Source organism: Globicephala melas, chromosome 15, assembly GCF_963455315.2.
Source record: "Globicephala melas chromosome 15, mGloMel1.2, whole genome shotgun sequence".
Lineage (NCBI taxonomy): Eukaryota > Metazoa > Chordata > Mammalia > Artiodactyla > Delphinidae > Globicephala > Globicephala melas.
The window spans coordinates 10,067,283-10,087,585 of NC_083328.1; the positions used below are offsets into that span (position 1 = coordinate 10,067,283).

Consider the following 20,303-nt stretch of genomic DNA (forward strand, 5'->3'; position numbering starts at 1 on the left):
ATTAGATGCATGAAGCAAGATGCATTTGTAAACAGGAACAATTGGAGAATAGTTGTCTAGGAAATTATCAAATATAATTGCTAAACTAAAATTTTCAATGCAAGGGCTAAAAGATTGTTAGTATTATAAATTGTAAAGATGATTGTGTATATGAGACATGAGAAAGGATATGAGAAGAAAACAAAGATATATGCGTGGTCACATTTCATAAAGTTTCAGTGTCCTAAGGATAAAGGTAGAAATCATTAGGTCCTAGAGAATAAGACCATGTCATCATAAAGAATGAAAATCACACAGATATCATATACTTGATTTGAGTAGTAATGGATGTAACGCTATTAAGTCATTCTTTCCAAGTTCGAATTGAAAATGATTTGAACCTTGAATTCTGTAGCCAAACACGCTTGAAAGCAAATAGAGATTGCAGCATGAAAGAGGTTGGGTAGCAGTTGGGATGTCTCCAGCACAAGTAACAAAAACCCTTATTCAAATTGGCTTGTTACAGTAAGATTCTTATCTCACGTAGCAAGGGGGTCAGAGATAGGATGATTAAAACAGTGATACTTGGCAGTCCAGTGGTTAAGACTGTGCGCTTTCACTGCAGGGGGCACAGGCTTGATCCCCCGTCAGGAACTAAGATCCCGCATGCCGCGGCCAAAAAAAAAAAGTTAAAAAAATTAGAAAATAAATAAAACAGTGATACTTGGGGCTCTGCTTCTGCTCCTTTCCAGATTCTTCCTTCCTTGTGTTGATAGTTTCCTTAGACTAGTGAGCTGGATGCCATAGTTCCAGAACTCACAGCCGGACATGTCTACTAGGAGGGACAGTAGCTACCTGTGTTTCTCTGAGAGAAGGAAACCTTGGAATATGGCCTTACTTCTCTTTGGTTAGGATTATGTCAAGTGCTTATTCCTCAGCCAGGCACAGGCATGGGAAAGATAGCACCATGATGGGTGTAGACCACGTAGCACTCACCCTTCAGTGAGTGGGGGCGGGGCTCACTCCCCCTGAATTGCGTGGCTTTCATTTTAAGTTCTAATATGAATGGATCTTTTTGAGTCACGTGCATCTTATAACTGATTTAATTTTTTCCCACATATCTTTGGGCTATAAATAGTAAAGTCAATAACAGCAGAATGATAGTCATTTGCAGAAGTATTCGTGTTCATTTTTCTGGCAGTGCTCTGATACTGTTGAGAAAGTGGGGAAATTAACAAACACCTTGATCAAAGATTATAACCAAGCAGACTTGCCTCTGTATTGGTATTAAATAAGGGAATGATAGGATTTAACTAAGGATAAAAAGGACCCAAGAAATACCATAGGTAATAGGTGAGCTGTCCTCCACAGAGAAACTTGCTGCTAAGAGATATTTTTCTTTCAAATAAATTGTAGTTTGAAAGATTTTGTCCTCCATTTTTCTGTGAGCAATTCAAGTGAAACTCTCCTTACACAAGACAACGTGGTAGGCAGCCATGCAGACTAGCAGCATTGGCATCACCCGGGAGCTTTCAGAGACACCACATCTTAGATCCTACCTAGATCTACTGGACCCATCCTGCATGTGATGAGGATCCCAGCTGATTCCAGTGCTCATTAAAGTTTGAGACACCCTGGTGTGGAGAACAAGCTTTGAAGTCAGAATAATAATAATGGCAATTCAGCCCGATGTGTCCAGTACAGTCAAGCACTTTATAAATCACCCACACTTTTTTTTAACAGATGAGGAAACAAGGCAATGAGAAGGAAGGAAGGAAGAAAGAAGGAAAGAAAGAATGAATGAATGAATATTTTGTAGTCTCTCATGAAATTGAATGGTAAACAAGAGAGGCTTGTTATAAAACCCTGACACCAGTCCTAGTCAGGAATCAAATAACCACTCCTTCCTCCCTACATATTGATATATTAATAAGCCTGTTCTAAGAACTCTTGTACTGTCATTTTCTTACAGTGCTTGCATTTTAATTTGTTAGAAGTTTTGAAAAAAATTTTTGAATGGCTAAGGAAAACATACAAATAATTTTATAGATTTTGCTCATGGTTGCTCATCTTAAAGCATATAAAACTCTATCTTCGTGTATTTAAATGTTTGTGCAAGCTCACCACAAGGTACTCATGCTGTGCAGGTTCTGTTCAAGTCCTTTCGATGTCCTTATTTATGGGAAGCCATCTCTCACATTTGGAAGGGACTTTGTAAGCCTTTCCCCAAAGGTTAATGTGGTTAGTCTTGATAAACAGAAACTAGGATGTTTACTTAGAAGGGTAATGCTATACTTCAGCAAATGTTTTATTTCACAGCTCTTCCATTGACTTAACCCTATATTAGTTTCTAACATTTTCAAGATTATGGTTAATATATGGCCATGATTCTCTGTGATCTCAGTCTCCCCCGCCTTCCCTGTTACTTCAGGATATTACAACAAAATAGAGTGAGGCGGGATACATACGTTAGATTGTAAAAATTCTGTGGGGTGTTTGTGTATTCCGAAGAAGTTTTTAAAAGCATGTATACCGTCCTGCAAATGTTAATTTTGAAATATATATGGTTTTTATAACCAGATTATAGATGGGTTTTTTTTTTTGTTGTTGTTGTTGTTGTTTTTGCGGTACGTGGGCCTCTCACTGTTGTGGCCTCTCGTGTTGCGGAGCACAGGCTCCGGACGTACAGGCTCAGCGGCCATGGCTCACGGGCCCAGCCACTCCGCGGCATGTGAGATCTTCCCGGACCGGGGCACGAACCTGTGTTCCCTGCATCGGCAGGCTGACTCTCAACCACCGCGCCACCAGGGAAGCCCTGGTGTTATGCTTTTAAGAAATATCTTTGATTTACAAAGTTTACTCTGTGTGTGTGAGTGTGTGTGTGTATGTGTCTGTGTGTACGCGCGCACGCGTACACACACTCCGTGAAGCACATTATGAAGCCATTTGCAGTTACCATTTGGTTTTATTACTCTGGAAATCTCAAGAAATTAGGATTTAGTTGTGCTCAAGAGTTCAGGCTGTCTTTTAAAAACTGGCTTTGATGACTGAATATGACATAAGTACTAGTAGTTATTACTTTTGCTGAATATTATCTGGTAAATATTTAGTAATTTTTCTCACCTTTCAGACATGAACTTTTGAATTCAACACGTGAAGACTTACAGCTTGATAAACCAGCTTCAGGAGGTAGGTCTCCAGACTTGTGTCAAATTGTATGTCAAATCAGAACATGATGTACAAGGAATATTGTCCAGGATTCTCTAGACTAATAAACCCATTTTGTTTTTAATAACCCATTATAAATAAATGTAAACATCACATTTCTGGATAAACTATAAAAGGACCATGTCTGTTCTGTTTGAGATACAAAATTTTTCTGGCATAATGTATTGAACAGTTTATTATCCTAGTCTGTAGTATCCTAGTCTGTATTAGTATCAGTTGAATGATCATCCATCATTATACCCAGGAGTTAAAAAGACTTATTTCTTAGAGTACGTAGCCATGGGCATCATCACTTGTTGGTTAGATGTATTTTGAAGGAAATCCAATCATGATCTGTTCTCTTAGTTGCTTTTGCTCTGGAGTGGAGGGAGTAGGGTAGGGATATAAAATGGAAATTGCATCACTTAGAGTTGGTGTAATGAAAGGATTGCCAGCATTATTGTGGCCCCAAATTTATCATCACAAAAATCACCTGCTAGCTGATCTTGAGTAAAATGAATTCTATTTCCTAGCTTCAGTGGTGACACTTTCAATTTATCTCTGTAAAATCACTATTGTGAATTTTCATTTTGTTATTGTTTTGTTCTTACACATTTTATTCAATGTCAGCACTGTTTTAATAAACACATTCTAAAATCTTAGAAGTAATTTTAGTTAGAACAGAAAAACAATACCACCTATTTAGTAACATTTAATAATTTATTAATGTCATCAAATTGAAGAATTTGTGTATATTACCCTTACAGTAAAAGAAGAGTGGTATGCCAGAATCACTAAGTTACGAAAGATGGTAGATCAGCTTTTCTGCAAAAAATTTGGTAAGTTTAATTTTCCCCCCTAGCTAAAGTATATTACAGAATAACTTTTCCAGATTTTGCTTTAAGAAAGTAAATACAATGGATGACTCATTTCCAGTTTCCTTTATTGTTGCTTTTTTAACGTATACTATGAAAAGTTTTAAATCTGTACAGAAGGGAAGAGAATACTGTAATGAAAACCCACGTACTCTTGACTAAGTTATTTATACCGTGTACAGGTTATTCGGCACAGGGCATTTCACAGTTTGGGAATCCTTTTGTCTTCGTACCTTTTAATGGTGTACCACAGTGGCATCTAGGGGACCACCAGTAGCAGTGTGTCCCTGGAAGGCAGGCTGCTGCTTAGCAGTGTTTTGGTTGTCTTGTTTGTAGTGCTTGCTGTGCTTGCATCCCTAAACACTTAAAATACTCAGGTTTGGTTTATCATTGCAACATCTTTTGTTGCCAGAAGTAACTCCCTTGCTTTATTGTACTTTTCAGCAGTGTTCAACATAGTTGTCTTATTTTTTTTCTTTCTTAAGCATTTTTTTTTTTCTTAAGCATTTTAAACTATTCTTACGGAAAGTTTCAAACGTTATTGACTCTTGGTTTGTTCCTGGGTTTCTTCATGTCTTATTGGCTGTCCTCTTCATTCTCTTGTTGGTATCTCCCTTGAGTCCATTCTTTAAATCTTGGGGTGCTACTCTACAGCTCAGTCCTGAGCCCTCCACAGATAGTCCCACTCTATCTTAAAAATAGAGTGTTGTCTATATTCCCGATGACTTTCACATTCAAGTTTCTAGCCCTCTTACACCACACCTTTATATTCACCCAGCCGTTTGACAGCTCTTCAGACTTCACGGGTCCTAGATAGAGTCCTTGATTCCCCCTCCAGCATGTTCCTTTCCCAGTCCTCCCAGTGGCACCACACTCTACGTAGTCTTCCAAGCCAGACCCCCTAGCGGTCACGCTTGATTTCTTCATTTCCACAAGGCCTCCTGCTGACTCTACATTTAAAACACACTGCAAATCCATATCTTTTTCTTCTTCACTGCTGTCTGTCACTGTAGTCAAAGTCAATGCCCCAAAGCAGCCAGATTTTACTGCCTACCCTTCTAACATAAACCACGAAGCACACTGTATGTCATCACCCTTTAATTTTTCTTAAAGCACTAATGGCTACCTTTTTCCTTCCACTACAACACAGTTCAAACAGCAGCCCAGATCTTGTCTCTCTTGGCTATTAGTAGAACAGTGCTTGGGCAGATACTCAACAAATACTGAATGGACCAGTGTCATTAAAAATTACTCAGAAGGGGGCTTCCCTGGTGGCGCAGTGGTTGAGAGTCCGCCTGCCGATGCAGGGGATGCGGGTTCGTGCCCCGGTCCGGGAGGATCCCACATGCCGCAGAGCGGCTGGGCCCGTGAGCCATGGCCGCTGAGCCTGCGCGTCCGGAGCCTGTGCTCCGCAACGGAAGAGGCCACAGCAGTGAGAGGCCCGCATACCGCAAAAAAAAAAAAAATTACTCAGAAGGACTTCCCTGGAGGGCCAGTGGTTAAGACTGTGCCCTTCCAAAGCAGGGGGCACGGGTTAGATCCCTGGTCAGGGAACTAAGATCACACATGCCCCTCGGCAAACAAACAAATAAATAAAAGTGTGACTCAAAAAAAATTTTTTTAATTAAATAAAAATACATGGAACAGTTTTTAAAAATTACTGAGAAATTCCTGAGCCTTGAGAAGAAGTCAGAGTGTAAGTTTTTTCTCATCAATATCCTTGACCACCGAACATGAATGTAGGACCTTAATGAAAATGTATCTCCTCGTACATCTGGTCAGCAATCAGCTAATGAACAATAAACTAGAGAATCTTCACCACTTTAAAAATCATTATATTTCCAAGACATTTAGTGAAATAAGATTATGAACCTTATTTGTCATTTGAGATGCCACCATAGTGTCATCATAATCGTAATTCATGAGTAGCTGACATAGGATAATGTGCATCTGCATTAACAGGCTTAAACTTTGGCCTCACATTTAGTTCTAGAAATTCAGCCTGGGGTAAGAAACAGCCAATCCTATTAGATCATGGGTGCCTGCCAGCCAGCCATGGCACCCATGACTTTTCCCTCATGGAAGGAGAAAGCTGTGTGTGAGATAGTGTACTCATAGAAAGAAAAATTGGCCTGTAGAAAGTATTTTCTCATTGTATCGGAGCTAAGAAAATAGATAACTCCTATGTATTGTTACATTACAAACAGCAAAATCCTGCTTGTGGCCTCAGGTGGGTCATTTGGGACTGGAGTCACTTTAGAGAGTGAGAAGCCAGCAGATTGGTGCTTTCTTTAAGGTTACTGAAAGGGAAAGAAGAAAACGTAAGATTGTCTGTCATATCAGACACAAGTCTTGAAAGTTGTATAGCAGCAGCAGCAGAGTCATTCAGCACCTGTGAACCCCCTAAGTGTCAGGTGCTAAGAACTCAGCAGCACAGAGGATGGTGAATGCTTCCCCTGGGAAGCATTCATTTATAACTTAGGGAAATATGCATAGCAAAGCAACCAGTAAATATGCAGTATATTAGAAGGTGTTAAGTGTTCAGGAAAAAATTAAGCAAAATGAGGGGGATAGGGAGACAGAGGGTTGGTTACTTAATATAGGGGAGACCTCGTAGATGATGTGATGAACACTAATGCACTTGGCCTTCCTCTTTTCTGTAACTTGTGCTGTTTCTCTCTCAATTCCAACAGTTTGGTTCTTTTTTATTTTATAGAAAGTTTGTTAGAATTAGGATTTTGTTTTTTGTTATATTTAACAGAATAATTACAATTAATATTACTCCCAGGTGTGAGTGTGAAAGCCTTTACCATATTTTAAAAGAGAATATTTCTTTTCACAGCCATGATCTAAATTACATTGTATTTGTTTTTTCAAATACACACTCCTTACTATTATCAAAGAGATCCTATACTTGAGCCCTTCAGATTTGGTGCTAATGAAATGAAGGAAGAAATTAAGACAGAAGGCCTTTGAATTTGAGAGGAAAGTCAAACTAACAATCAAAGAAATGCAGATGCTTCAAGGAGCCACTCTTTTTTCAACCATCAGATTGTAAAATGTTTAAATGTAACTCAGAATACGAGGGAGACCATAAGTGCTGATACTTTGTAAATTGTTTGGATCTTTCTTCTTACAAGCTCTGTTTGGATGTGGCTTCATAGTGGGGGTTAGTAATTACATTTTTACATTTTAAAATTTCAATGCCACACCTATTCAAAAGTAGAAAAATAGTACAATGCATTCCCATATACCAATTTTTATAATCAGTGATGTTTAAGATTTTCCACATTTTGTTCATCCTTTCCTCTTTCATTCCCCTTGTAGGAATTTAATAAAGCATATCACAGGCATGGTGTCATTTTCCTTGTTCAGTGTGCGCCATTGAACAACACTTTTATTTATATTATTTTATTTTTGGCTGTGTTGGGTCTTCGTTGCTGCGTGTGCGCTTTCATTGGTTGTGGCAAGCAGGGGCTACTCTTCATTATGGTGCACAGGCTTCTCACTGTGGTGGCTTCTCTTGTTGCAGAGCATGGGCTCTAGGTGCACGGGCTTCAGTAGTTGTGGCACACGGGCTCAGTAGTTGTGGTGCACGGGCTTAGTTGCTTCACAGCATGTGGGATCTTCCTAGACCAGGGATCGAACCCGTGTCCCCTGCGTTGGCAGGTGGATTCCCAGCCACTGCGCCACCAGAGAAGTCCCAACATTAACGTTTTAAATACAGTCACAGTGTCCTCATCACACACTTGACAGAATTAACAGTCTCTTTGCTCTTATCCAGTCCTTCATTGAGTTTCCTCATTTATCTGAAAAGTATCTTCTAAGTTTTTGCTTCGAACCTGGATTTAAACAATAAAGTTTCGTGCCTTAATTTTGCTTGATATGTCTCTTTTAATCTAAACCAGCCTCTGCTTACTATTTTTATTTGTCATTCCATGAATTATTTCCTTGGAAAATGGTACACTGATGAGGTTTGAGGGGTAAAGAACAGTAATCTTATGGTTGCAATACAGATAGAAGTATAGCCTGAAGTAAGTTAGTGTGCAAGAGCCATAAAAAGTTTATTGTACTCATGAAGCATTAAGTAGCAAAATTCTGCCTCCGGATATTTGAAAAAGTAGTATTTAAGTTGCACTCTTTATTGTTGGTCATGATTTTCTTCTTTTTATTTATTCTCAAAGATACTGAGAATTTTAAAAATAAGATCTTAGAGGGACTTCCCTGGTGGTCCAGTGGCTAAGACTCCACGCTCCCAATGCATGGGGCCCGGGTTCGATCCCTGGTCAGGGAACTAGGTCCCACATGCATGCTGCAACTAAAGATCCCGCATGCCGCAACTGAGACCCAGCGCAGCCAAATAAATATCTTTTAAAAAAGAATACATAAAAATAAGATCTTAGAGCTATTACAATGGCCTTAGTATCAGGAAACTTAAATTCACCAAAAGTTACTTCTTGATCATGGGTCATTTAATATTTGCATTTGCTGTATTAAGTCTATTTCAGTAGTTGCTGTTGATATTTTCAGAGTATACTTTGCTTTTTAAAAAGTTGACATATACTTTGCTATGGATTGTAATAAAATATGATTTCAGCAGAAACTTAATCTCCAGTCTTTTGTATTGCTTTTCTTCTGTAAAGCTGAAGCCTTAGGGAGCACCGAAGCCAAGGCTGTACCTTACCAGAAGTTTGAAGCACATCCTCATGACCTCTATGTGGAAGGACTACCAGAAAACATTCCTTTTAGAAGTCCCTCGTGGTATGGAATCCCAAGGCTGGAAAAAATTATTCAAGTGGGCAATCGAATTAAATTTGTTATTAAAAGGTAGGATTATAATTTGCAGAAACAAATTTAATGTCATTAAGAAAAAATTAATTTTATAAAAATGGGCTTTTCCCCTTCCCAGTTGGACTTACTCTTCATATTTAAGATTAAGGTATTACATTTAGATTCATTTTTTGAGCAAGTGTCTATGCAGTGCCAGGCACCAGATGTACAAAATTGGGTGCACCAGGAATCCTGTCCTTGGGAGGCTTATTATATAGATCAGTGCAGTAAAGTGCTACTTGAACACTTTAGGGGAGAAGGCAAGGGTGGCATGCAGTTTGGTCACTTGTGCATAGAGAACGCAAGAAGGGGGTTCAAATAAAGGAAGTAACATAGGTAGGTAGGTGCAGGGAGGTGTCAGATGTACTCGAATGTTCGGCTAACCACACCATTCTGTATGGAAGGATTGATGACCTTGAGGGTATAGCATGATAGACAGACTGAGGTGGCCCAGTGGAGGAAGGCTTTCTGTCCTTTGCAATCAGCAGAGTATTGAAGGGGTTTTAAAGCTGATTCCTCTTAAAATAATTTGAATTGGACCTTAAGAGGGTTATTTTGGCTTGAGTTTGAAGACTAGCAGAATGGGTAATTTGAGGGCAGGGAGTGGGAACAGAAGGCCCATTTAATAAAGAAGAATTATCGTTGGGACAGAATTTGTTTGCTGTTTGGGGGTTGTGCATTTGTATGTCTGTTTGTTGGGACATGCTTTAGGGTGACATAGCTAGATATATCTACCTGTATTGTGCTCTAGTTCATCTGAAGTTTCAGAAACAGGAGGTCGAACTGCTTTGGGGCAAAACACAACTGTTTTGCACAAGTTAAGCTTAAAATTCCTTTGAGGACATACAGGTGGTTCCACCTGAATCTTTGTAAATTGCTACTTTAAGAATAATTAAAGTCACCAAAATGATATTGTCACTGCAAATGAAGGTGGAGTGAACCACACTGGAAATTAAAGTGGGCTTAAATGCTCTCATCCTGATGTCAATTGTATTTTTACAGACCAGAGCTCCTGACTCACAGCACTACTGAAGTTACTCAGCCAAGAACGAATACACCAGGTAAGATAGTTGTGAAATCCTTCTTAAAAGCTTAAGTAAGTAGTTTCTAAGCTTTTATTAATCTTTTAAAGCCATGGAATTCCTCTTTTTTCTCCCTTCCACCCAAAAAGTCTTTTGTGGAAGGTCAATACAGGCACTCCTTGATTTATCCACATGAACATAAGCAGTCTGGGGGGAGCTCGAGCTCTGGATTTAGACCGGTGGTATTTAGTAGAAATAGAACGTGCGTCACAAATGCAAGCCATATATGTCATGTAAAATTTTCCAGTAGCCAAATCTGTTTTTCATCCTGTAGTCAACATAATACATGATGAGTTAGTTTACATTTTTCATTTCATTTATCTACATTCTTTATTTGAAACTCTGGTGTGTATTATACACTTACAGCACATCTTAATTCAAGTAGCGACATTTCAGGTTGCCCACATGTGGCTAATGTGCCAGACCATGCAGATGTAGGCCTTAATCTATTCACAAGGACCTTGCTTTTAAAATGGCAAATGCTGTGATTGCAGCAGCTGTGCTGACATCATGCCCAATAGAAAAGAACTTTTTAAAAGTCTCGGTCTCAGTTGTCTGAATGGTTTTATTTTCTTTGAGGTATACGTGTGCCTTTATTTCTTTCCCATCTTTTTGTTTTCCATTCCATAATGTCAGAAAAAGTGACCACAACTTGTAGATCTTCTACAACCTTAGGAACTTCTATTGCTAAGAACCAGTGGGTGTTTCTGAATTGTTGCAGTTAATCTTTTCCCTCCCTCTCTCCCCTGCTCCCTCCCTCCCTCCCTCCTTCCCTCCTTCCTTCCTTCCTTTTCTTTCATTTTTTGCAGTTAATCAATTTTGTAAATGCTAAGGTGAACTACTATACAGGAGGGGTTATTTGTCTGAACTGTAATACTGATTCTTGAGCTTTTAGGGTACCTGGAGGCAACCGGTGAAGGTCACCAGTATGCCAAATAGATTGTATATAATCTTTTGTTTATCATGGCATGAGAAGTATTTGAGAAATACTGTACTAGGGAAACAGACTATCTTGTGCCCAGAATCCTGCCGGGGAGAAGACAGAGTTGAGGCTTAACTTCTCAGGCTGAGCAGCAACATTAACCCAGCAAACTCCCCAGAGTGCTTTTGATCTAGGCAAAGAAACAAAATATTGGCGACAAATTGAAGATTGGACATGACAGACTTTGCTAAGCAAAATAATGCAAAGAAAACTATTCCCAAAGGTAGTGCTTTAACATGTATTAGTCTGAGTATGATGAAAGTCTATGTAGGAGTCTTTGTTTCGCAAGACAGACCTCAAGTTCAAGCTTGTGATTAATGTGATCACTGCTTTTATTAGGAGCAATTCTAATAATGACTGCAAATTGAGGATGTGAAACATGTATTATTGGAACGATCTGTAGGCACCATACAAGTTACTCCGAGGATTTAGTAATATTTTCAGTAGTACTTGATCTACTGTTTTCTAGCATAGATGGTTACAGGCCTATTATCAAAAGACTCTCCATTCTCCCAATTATTAACAATGCTTGGCCTTCTACCATTCGTAGAAGACCTTGGAAAGAATCAAAGGTTGTCCTTCTTCATTGCAACAAAATGTTACTGGGTCTGCCAGTCACCTAGGCGTTAGTCTTGCTGGGCCAGTTCAAGTCCCAGCATACCTGACAGAAGAATTGTATTAGTCCTTGCCATCAGAGACGTCTGCTTAACTCTGAGGTAACAGTTGTATGCTTAAACACACGTGGGTGCACTTTGTTCTCAATTTGGTAAAAGGTAGATGTCATATGTGAGAAAGTTGGGGCACTAGCCAGATAGCTGAGCTTTGAAGGGGAAGAATGAGAAGGTACTTGGTTCTTGTGTAGAATGGTACAGAGATCTTTTTGTATTAGAGCAGCAAATACCAGAGAAGGAAGTGCAGGGTGAGGCAGAAGGGCTGACTAAGCACCAGGTTAACAGAAGCCCTTTACCTCGGAGAAGGAGAGTCTAGATATTGTTATAGTAATATTCAAATTTGGTTTATACCAGACTGACTTCGTCTGGTCGAATGGCCGAGTTACCATATTAAACCCTTGAGATGCTGGGTTTTCTTTTAAAGAAAAGGTTTTAAAGTACTTTCACAGTAAAAGTAAAGTGGAAATGAAAGATTTTCTGAGGCTCCGAACCTTTAGCAGTATTTTCAGAACTTCTCCAACGTTTCCTGTCGCCTTGTCCACAGACACAAATGGCTTTCACACGTGGTGCGATTCTTGCACTCTCTACCCTTTCCTCTTACTCTCTCTTTCCCTCCTTTCCTTATCCAATACCTCCAACCATCTTCCATTGTCTCCAAGTCTACCTCCGTCCTCTCCATCCTCAGCTCCAACAAACAAGCCCCGATTATCTGTCCAAGTAAGTGCCACCCTACGTGTCTTTTATAATAGCTTATTTTTTCTTTATTTTTATGTTGTATTTAAAAGGGGATGGTTATCTTATAAATGAGGGGTAAGGAAATAAACTGGATTCTGGATGTGAGTAGTGCTGAGTGACAGCTCCCTAATCACTTTATCATTTATTTCTTGCTGTGATTAGTGAAGTTTTCCTTTGTGTAAATCTGTAGGCACACGTGTTCGATAAAACAAGGAATGCCTGTTTAGAAAGCAAATACAAGTGAAGCTCCTCTGGTTGAACCTGGTATAGGAGGCCTGGATCTTTATATAGCTGGTCCTCCCAACCCTGAGGGTTCTTTGATGTACCTCCAAGAAAAAGTGTTTGAAAACCATTCATTCTAAATACTTACGAACAAGTTCTTCTTTATTTACAATGTAAACTTAAATTTGAATTCTATCTCCCTGTACTTCTGATATTTGACAAGTGCAGGAAATCCTTCTTTTCCTTATCTGAAGTTTTTGCTTTTAAGCAAAATTTTATTAAGAGTGTCACTGGATTGTACATCTAAAACTAATACAGTGTTATATGCCGACTATCTCTCAAGTTTTTAAAAAATAGCATCACTGGAAAGAACAGCGTCCAGTCTGATTTTGTGTCAGCATCCATAAGGGACATTGTTGATTAGGTTTATGTTTCCTTTCTAGTCAAAGAAGATTGGAATGTCAGAATTACCAAGCTACGGAAGCAAGTGGAAGAGATTTTTAATTTGAAATTTGGTAAGTAAAACACAGTGATTATGTCTTAATTTAAAAACATTAATGAAAGACAGTGTTTTGAATGAATATTATAGCAGTTCAGGACCTAAAGAAAGAAGGTCCCAGAAACTGGGTTTGACTTTCTGCTACTACATTCACTACTTAAACTGAGCGAGTTATTTTCTGTCTCCTGGACTCCGTTTTCTCGTGTGTCAGAGTGGGAAAGGAAGGGAGGAGTTGGGGAGGAGTCTCAGTTCCGCTGTCTGTACTTGTAACCTGGCTAACACCTGTGGCAAATAGGTTTCATCGTCTGTTTCAACGTAGATTTGTTGACAGCGGTTTCCTGGAGCGCTGTCTTGAGGATTCTGAGGAGGCTCAGCAAGAGTGTTTCAGTTGATTGGGTGTGTCTGTCATGGAGAAGGAAGTAAGGAGTGGAGTGATATCAATATTCCTGGGGCGTTGCCATCGTCGTTTTAATAACTGGTATTGACGTTTGTGTCCTGGATCAGGAATCTTCAGTACTCTTGACCAGTTCTGCTCAGATGCATCTTATGCACCTCTTATCTTTTTTCTTTTTCTTTCTTTCTTTTTTGTTTTTTTTGGGGGGGCCATGCCCCGCGCAGCTTGTGGGATCTTAGTTCCCGACCAGGGATCGCACCCTGCCCCTCGGCAGTGAAGGCACAGAGTCCTAACCACTGGACCACCGGGGAATTCCCTCTGATCTTTTAAACAGCAAACTTGCACCTAGATGATAACACAAGGGCTGGATAGTTGCCATTTCGGTAGTATGGCAGTGAAATGGCTGTAGTTCATTTCTGCCCAGAGCACAGAGACAATTTTGATTAATTATCCCTTTGCTTTGAAGTGGTAAAATGTTCCTCTTATATTTTAGGCTTCTTCGTCAACTTTACACAATATACTAAGCAAAATACCTATATTACTAAGTGGAAATTGCTAGATTGTTGGGAACTTTTGCACAACGTATTTGAGAATGCCCAGATGTCAACTACACTTAGTATGGCGATCATTTGACAATACATACAAATAGCAAATCATTATACTGTACACTTGAAACTAATATAATGTTATATGTTCATTATATCACAATTTAAAAAAATATATATATATATTAAAAACATAAACAGAGACTGCTATCAGACAAAACTAAAAGACTATAAAATTTTACCTTCCATAAGTTATGTTCTCTTACACTTTCAGCTCAAGCTCTTGGACTCACAGAGGCAGTAAAAGTACCATACCCGGTGTTTGAATCAAACCCCGAGTTCCTTTATGTAGAAGGCTTGCCAGAAGGAATTCCCTTTCGAAGCCCTACCTGGTTTGGAATTCCACGACTTGAAAGGATTGTCCGTGGAAGTAATAAAATCAAGTTTGTTGTTAAAAAGTAAGTTCTCTTTGCCAATGTAGCCCTTTCTGGGATTAGAACAATCAAGGCATATTTCTATTTAAATTTTTTTCTAGCTTCAGGTTACGGCTAAGGCTTTGAAGTCCACGATGGAAAGTGTAGCATTGAGCTGCAGTCCTGGCCTTGTCCATTGCCTCCCATCCTTTAACTTGTCCTTGATTTTCTTCATCGGGACAAGGAGAGTTGTACCTGCCTCACATTGGTGGAGGTGAAGTTTGTTAAGAGATGCTATGTTGTCTCTTACTATTGATAGATACTTGAGGGCAGGATGAAAGTGCTGATTCTTATGTGCTCTGTTATTCCTGCTTAAACTTATGGGCAACTGAATTTCAGTGATTAAGTTTCTCATTTATATGTCTGCAGAATTTCAGTAGTTGAAGAAACTAAACTAGTGATAGTTAATTTTCATTTTCATGAAAGAGGTCATTTACTCTTCATAAAATCATTTAGCAGGCATTTGTAGGAAGGAAAAGTGAATTTTTTTGGTCCATAACGAAAGAAACTATTGTTACATTACAGAGTTATCATTGGTCATCACAATTTTTACTAGCTGTGAAGACCAATATTATACTGGCCACTGTAATGTTTCTTGGTTTTTTCTCTAGACCTGAACTAGTTATTTCCTACTTGCCTCCTGGAATGGCTAGTAAAATAAACACTAAAGGTAAGAGATTACGTATACCTTCATTATACTTCAGTGCATTAAAACATACTGAGTCGTTGGCACATATCTTTTGGGGGCTTTCGGTTTGTTTCTTTGCTTTTTAAGGTATTTTGTTTAATGAACCCCCCTCCTCCCTCTCCCTCCCTCCCTCCCTCCCTCCTCTCTGTCTCTTAAAAGTAAACATTTCATTGGCAGTTTCACGTTTGCCATCCTCCTTCATTCATGTTTCCACAGCTTTGTTGAGACTCATGTGGACGATTACACTACCAGTTTAATTCTTCAGGTTTCTTTGAAAAGAGCCAAACTGTATGAATTTTAATACTCTGCTTTTATAAAGCATCTCCTTCTGGATTTTTTACAACATGCAAAAGAAATTATATGCTTACTTTACAGCTTTGCAGTCCCCGAAAAGACCACGAAGCCCTGGGAGTAATTCAAAAGTTCCTGAAATTGAGGTCACTGTTGAAGGTGAGGTTGCTCTGTGGCCCGTTCCTGTCCGTTCTACAATTCACTAGTTAATCTGTTGCTTCTTCACTTTACTATTTATATTTTTATGCAAATGAGTTTTTATAAAACTTGTTTTAGGTGCAGAACACTTAACTGCGATAAAGCTAGATTTCTTTTTTTTTAATTAATTAATTAATTTTTGGGTGCATTGGGTCTTCGTTGCTGTGTGCGGGCTTTCTCTAGTTGCAGCGAGTGGGGGCTGCTCTTCATTGCGGTGCAGTGGCTCCTCTTGTTGCGGCGCACGGGCTCTAGGTGCGCGTGCTTCAGTAGTTGTGGCTCGCAGGCTCTAGAGCGCAGGCTCAGTAGTTGTGGCGCACGGGCTTAGTTGCTTCGGGGCATGTGGGATCTTCCCGGATCAGGGCTCGAACCCGTGTCCCCTGTGTTGGCAGGCGGATTCTTAACCACTGCGCCACCGGGGTAGTCCCAAAGTTAGATTTTCTAAATGTTTCTAATTAACGATTTCAATTACAAGGTGGTATTTCTCCACAGCCTCGCCACCACGTGTTACTTTCTGCTTTTTAGATAATATCCATCCTAATGGGTGTCCGTTCCTTTTTCTTGATGACTAGTATTTCATCGTGTGGATATACCATATTTTGTTTATTCATCGATTGATGGACATTGGTTTGTACTACTTTTTGGCTATTTATGAGTAATGCTGCTCTGAACATTCGTGTACAAGGGCAGTGATGGGTTAATGAAAAATGGTTTTGACCTGCCTTCAGATTAACAGAGAATCTCTTTCTGTTGTCTTACCCAAGCCACGGAGGACCTTGTCCCACAGTAGCTTTCTTTTGCTTAACCAGGGCTATAAATAGACCCCAAATTTAATTTATATTTGTTAAAATACCACAAAATAGTTGTTAGTGGTTTAACACTAACTAATTTGAGTAGTAAAGAGCTGTGTCCATGTTCAGGGACTTTTTGTCAAGACTGTGATAGCAAGGAGGGACTTTTTTTTTTTCCCACCATACTAGTGTTTTCTTTTAAATTTTACATCATGCTTGTAAATGGATTTTTTTATTACTTTAAAAATCAAATTTATTGAGTACACTTTATATGCGATAAAATGCACGCATTTTAATTGTACAGTTTGAGTTTTGAAAAATGCTTGTAACACTGCTTTAGTCAATGGATAGAACATCTCCCTCACCCTAAAACGTCTCACACACGCTCCTTGGCAGTCACTCCCTCACAGGCCAGGCCACAGGCAACCATTGATCCGCCTTTTGTCACCATGGAACACTTCTGCCTGTTGTAGAATTTCATATAAATGGAATCATGTTGTATCTTTTCTTTTTATGCTTGCCTTCTTTTGCTTAGCACGATGTTGTTGGATTTATACTTGCTGCATGTTTCAGTATTTTTTATTGCTGAGTATTACTCCATTGTATGGATTCACCAGAATTAATTTATGCATTTGTCAGTGGGCATTTGGGTTTATTTCCTGTCTTTGTCTAGTAAAGATGCTATATGAACATTTGTGTACGAAACATGGCATATGCTTTCCTTCTCTTGAATAGATATTTAGAGTGGAATTACTGGGTTTTTAACTTTCTAAGAAACAGTTTACCAAACTGATTGTATCGCTTTACACTTCTGCCAGAAATGTATGAGAATTCCAGTTGCTGCACATCCTCACAGTACTTGATATTGTCATTCTTTTTATTTTAGCCGTTCTAGTGGGTGTGTAGTGTCATTCACTTAAGCATAAACCAGAATGCCAGTTTATTGATTTTTGAATCGCAGGTAGATATTTCAGTCAGCTTAATTCTATCAGGTGATCACAAGTCTCTTCCTGTCTTTCCCTGTGATTATTAAAAGGCTGCTTTATGAACATGGAGTATAAAAAGAGATGTTAGTTGAGTGATCTTATAGTAGCCTGTTAAAGAAGTATGGTAATAGGATGTACTGAGTTCCCCTGTCTGGTTATTATACCTGCCAGGTCAACCAGGCTGCTAGATCCAGCTGGTCCAGAAATACTTTGCTTTTATCACTATGCTCTTTAAGGAAGCTGTGTTTTTTATTCGGGAGTTTGAAGTAATTAAAGATTAGAATGTTGAATCTTGATATTTTTTTCGATTCTGAGGCCATAGTCAGGCTTTTAATGGAAAACAACTGATAACCCATAACATTGTTTCTGTATATTACTAAGAATTCAAAGAAAGGATATGTCAGTGTCAGCTAGAGAATCCAAAGGAAAGCTTCATATAGGGGAGATGATATAGTTGTATCTAAAGTCGTGTTTATGTTCAAAGGCCGAAAGAAAAACATAAAAGGCAAGATAGGTAACCAGTGGCTTCAAAATGGCGTAATGAATCATTAAGTGAATTGAAAGTTCCTCAGATCAGCCAGAAAGCTAGATGTGTTTTGGGGGGAAATGCCTGATCATAGGGATGGAAGTAGGAAGATGGATGGAGGTCTGTAACACTGACAGCAGTGGCTGTTTTCATTGCAGAGTGCTTGTATACACACTGAACTGAACTTCTCCAGCACAGGTTGGACCTCAAGAGCATGTCCTAGAGAAATCACGAGCAGTACGTAAGGATGACTGAATATATGTGCTGATTATGTTTTTTGTTTAATTCTTTAGGCCCTAATAACAGCAACCCTCAAACCTCAGCTGTTCGAACCCCTACCCAGACTAATGGTTCTAATGTTCCCTTCAAGCCTCGAGGGAGAGAGTTTTCCTTTGGTAAATACGTGTTATGTTTTTCTTTATTTCATTATTTTAAATAAAAGGAGTTAGTAAAATATTTTACTAGTTGAATTGTTTTCTTTTTTTTATTTGGTGAGTTAGTATATATTAGCAATTCAAGGCACAGATTAGAGCCAGACTGAATTCAAATCTGGTGCCAGGACTTTATAATTGTTTGACGTTGAGCAGGCTGCTTAACCTCGCTGTGCCTCAGTTTCCTTATCTATGAGTGGGGATAACATTACTTCCTGTTCCATAGGGTTATTATGAAGATTATAAATACCAGATCATTTAAAGGGTAAAACCGTATCTGGCACGTAGTAGATACTGTAATTGTTTTTTGGGGGGGTATTTTGGTTTTCATTTGTTTTTTTATTTATTCGTAGCCAACATATTAGTAATATAATAAAACAGTTAAATAATGCATCAGGATTAGAGTAGTTATCAAGACATGCCTGTGTTTAAAACCTATATATTTTTTATTTTGTATTGCTTAAAGATGCACAATAAAAGATGAAGAAGTTCCTGCCATTGGATGTATACTAGTAACTGTTACTAACATCTTAATCGCTCTTGTTTTTTTTTTTTTTTTTAATATGCAGAGGCCTGGAATGCCAAAATCACTGACCTAAAACAGAAAGTTGAAAATCTTTTCAATGAAAAATGTGGTAAGTTTATTTTGAAATACTGTTATTAAAATATGAGGTAGCTTTTTTATAAAATAGAAAAATGTGAGCATAGTAAGATTGTTCAGCATTTAAATATTACTGTCATCAGAAGTGTGTGGGTTTTGCAGGCATGAATTTTATAATTTCTTCCACATTTCTGAGCACCAAGAAATTGAAGAAATTTTTCTAAAATTAATGTGATTTTTTAAAAAGAAAGGTTTTAGTAGCTGCAAAATGTAATTTAAAATGCGTTTTTTTAAAAAGACTTAGTTTTTTTTAAAGTTATAGATATGAGAACCAGTAAATGTGTTTTGTTTTTGTTTTTTTAGGTGAAGCTCTTGGCCTTAAACAAGCTGTGAAAGTGCCGTTTGCGTTATTTGAGTCTTTCCCTGAAGACTTTTATGTGGAAGGCTTACCCGAGGGTGTGCCATTCCGACGACCATCTACTTTTGGCATTCCAAGGCTGGAGAAGATACTCAGAAACAAAGCCAAAATTAAGTTCATCATTAAAAAGTAAGGAAATGAGATGAAACAAGATTGCCATGAGTTGATACAGTTTGATGCCGGGAGATGGCACATGGATTCTACTTTGGAGCTCAGCCAAACCTTAGGGTCAAAGAAGCTCTTTAAGCTGTACCTTTGTATATATTTTAAATTTTTCGTAACTGGTCAAGAGAGAGAGGGCTGTGGCTTATCAGGGGGATAACAACTTGGTTTAGTGAAGTCTATGCACAGTGACATATATATTTTTTAATATAAATTTTTAAATTTATTTTTGGCTGTGTTGGGTCTTCATTGCTGCGCGCGGGCTTTCTCTAGTTGCAGCAAGCAGGGGCTACTCTTCGTTGCGGTGCGCGGGCTTCTCATTGTGGTGGCTTCTGTTGTTGCGGAGCACGGGCTCTAGGTGTGAGGGCTTCACCTAGAGCCCTCACACTACTGAAGCCCTCACACCTAGAGCCATTACTTCCATTACTAAGAATGTGTATTTATAGGCGTGTGGACTCTAGAGCATAGGCTCAGTAGTTGTGGCGCATGGGCTTAGTTGCTCTGTGGCATGTGGGATCTTCCCGGACCAGGGCTGGAACCCGTGTCCCCTACACTGGCAGGTGGATTCCTAACCACTGTGCCACCAGGGAAGCCTCACAGTGATATCTTAATGGTTAATACTACTGGAGTCTAGGCAGTGGTTCAGTTGGGTTTTTTTTTTTTGCGGTACGTTGGCCTCTCACTGTTGTGGCCTCTCCCGCTGCGGAGCACAGGCTCCGG

The 20,303-nt window shown here is 39.0% G+C and overlaps 1 protein-coding gene across 7 annotated transcripts in view; it reads left to right on the top strand.

Moving 5' to 3' along the window:
- The window catches only part of GTF2I (general transcription factor IIi), a 95,579-nt gene that overhangs the window by 67,017 nt on the left and 8,259 nt on the right, over nt 1–20,303 (top strand). For all 7 annotated transcript variants that reach the window (XM_060285826.1, XM_030871959.2, XM_030871962.2 and 4 more), the window contains 11 exons: nt 3,110–3,168; nt 3,954–4,025; nt 8,705–8,888; nt 9,894–9,952; nt 13,027–13,098; nt 14,296–14,479; nt 15,106–15,164; nt 15,558–15,632; nt 18,265–18,366; nt 18,972–19,037; nt 19,367–19,550. In XM_060285826.1, the coding sequence (XP_060141809.1) occupies nt 3,110–3,168; nt 3,954–4,025; nt 8,705–8,888; nt 9,894–9,952; nt 13,027–13,098; nt 14,296–14,479; nt 15,106–15,164; nt 15,558–15,632; nt 18,265–18,366; nt 18,972–19,037; nt 19,367–19,550 (1,116 nt within the window). The remainder of the gene's footprint in view (nt 1–3,109; nt 3,169–3,953; nt 4,026–8,704; nt 8,889–9,893; nt 9,953–13,026; nt 13,099–14,295; nt 14,480–15,105; nt 15,165–15,557; nt 15,633–18,264; nt 18,367–18,971; nt 19,038–19,366; nt 19,551–20,303) is intronic.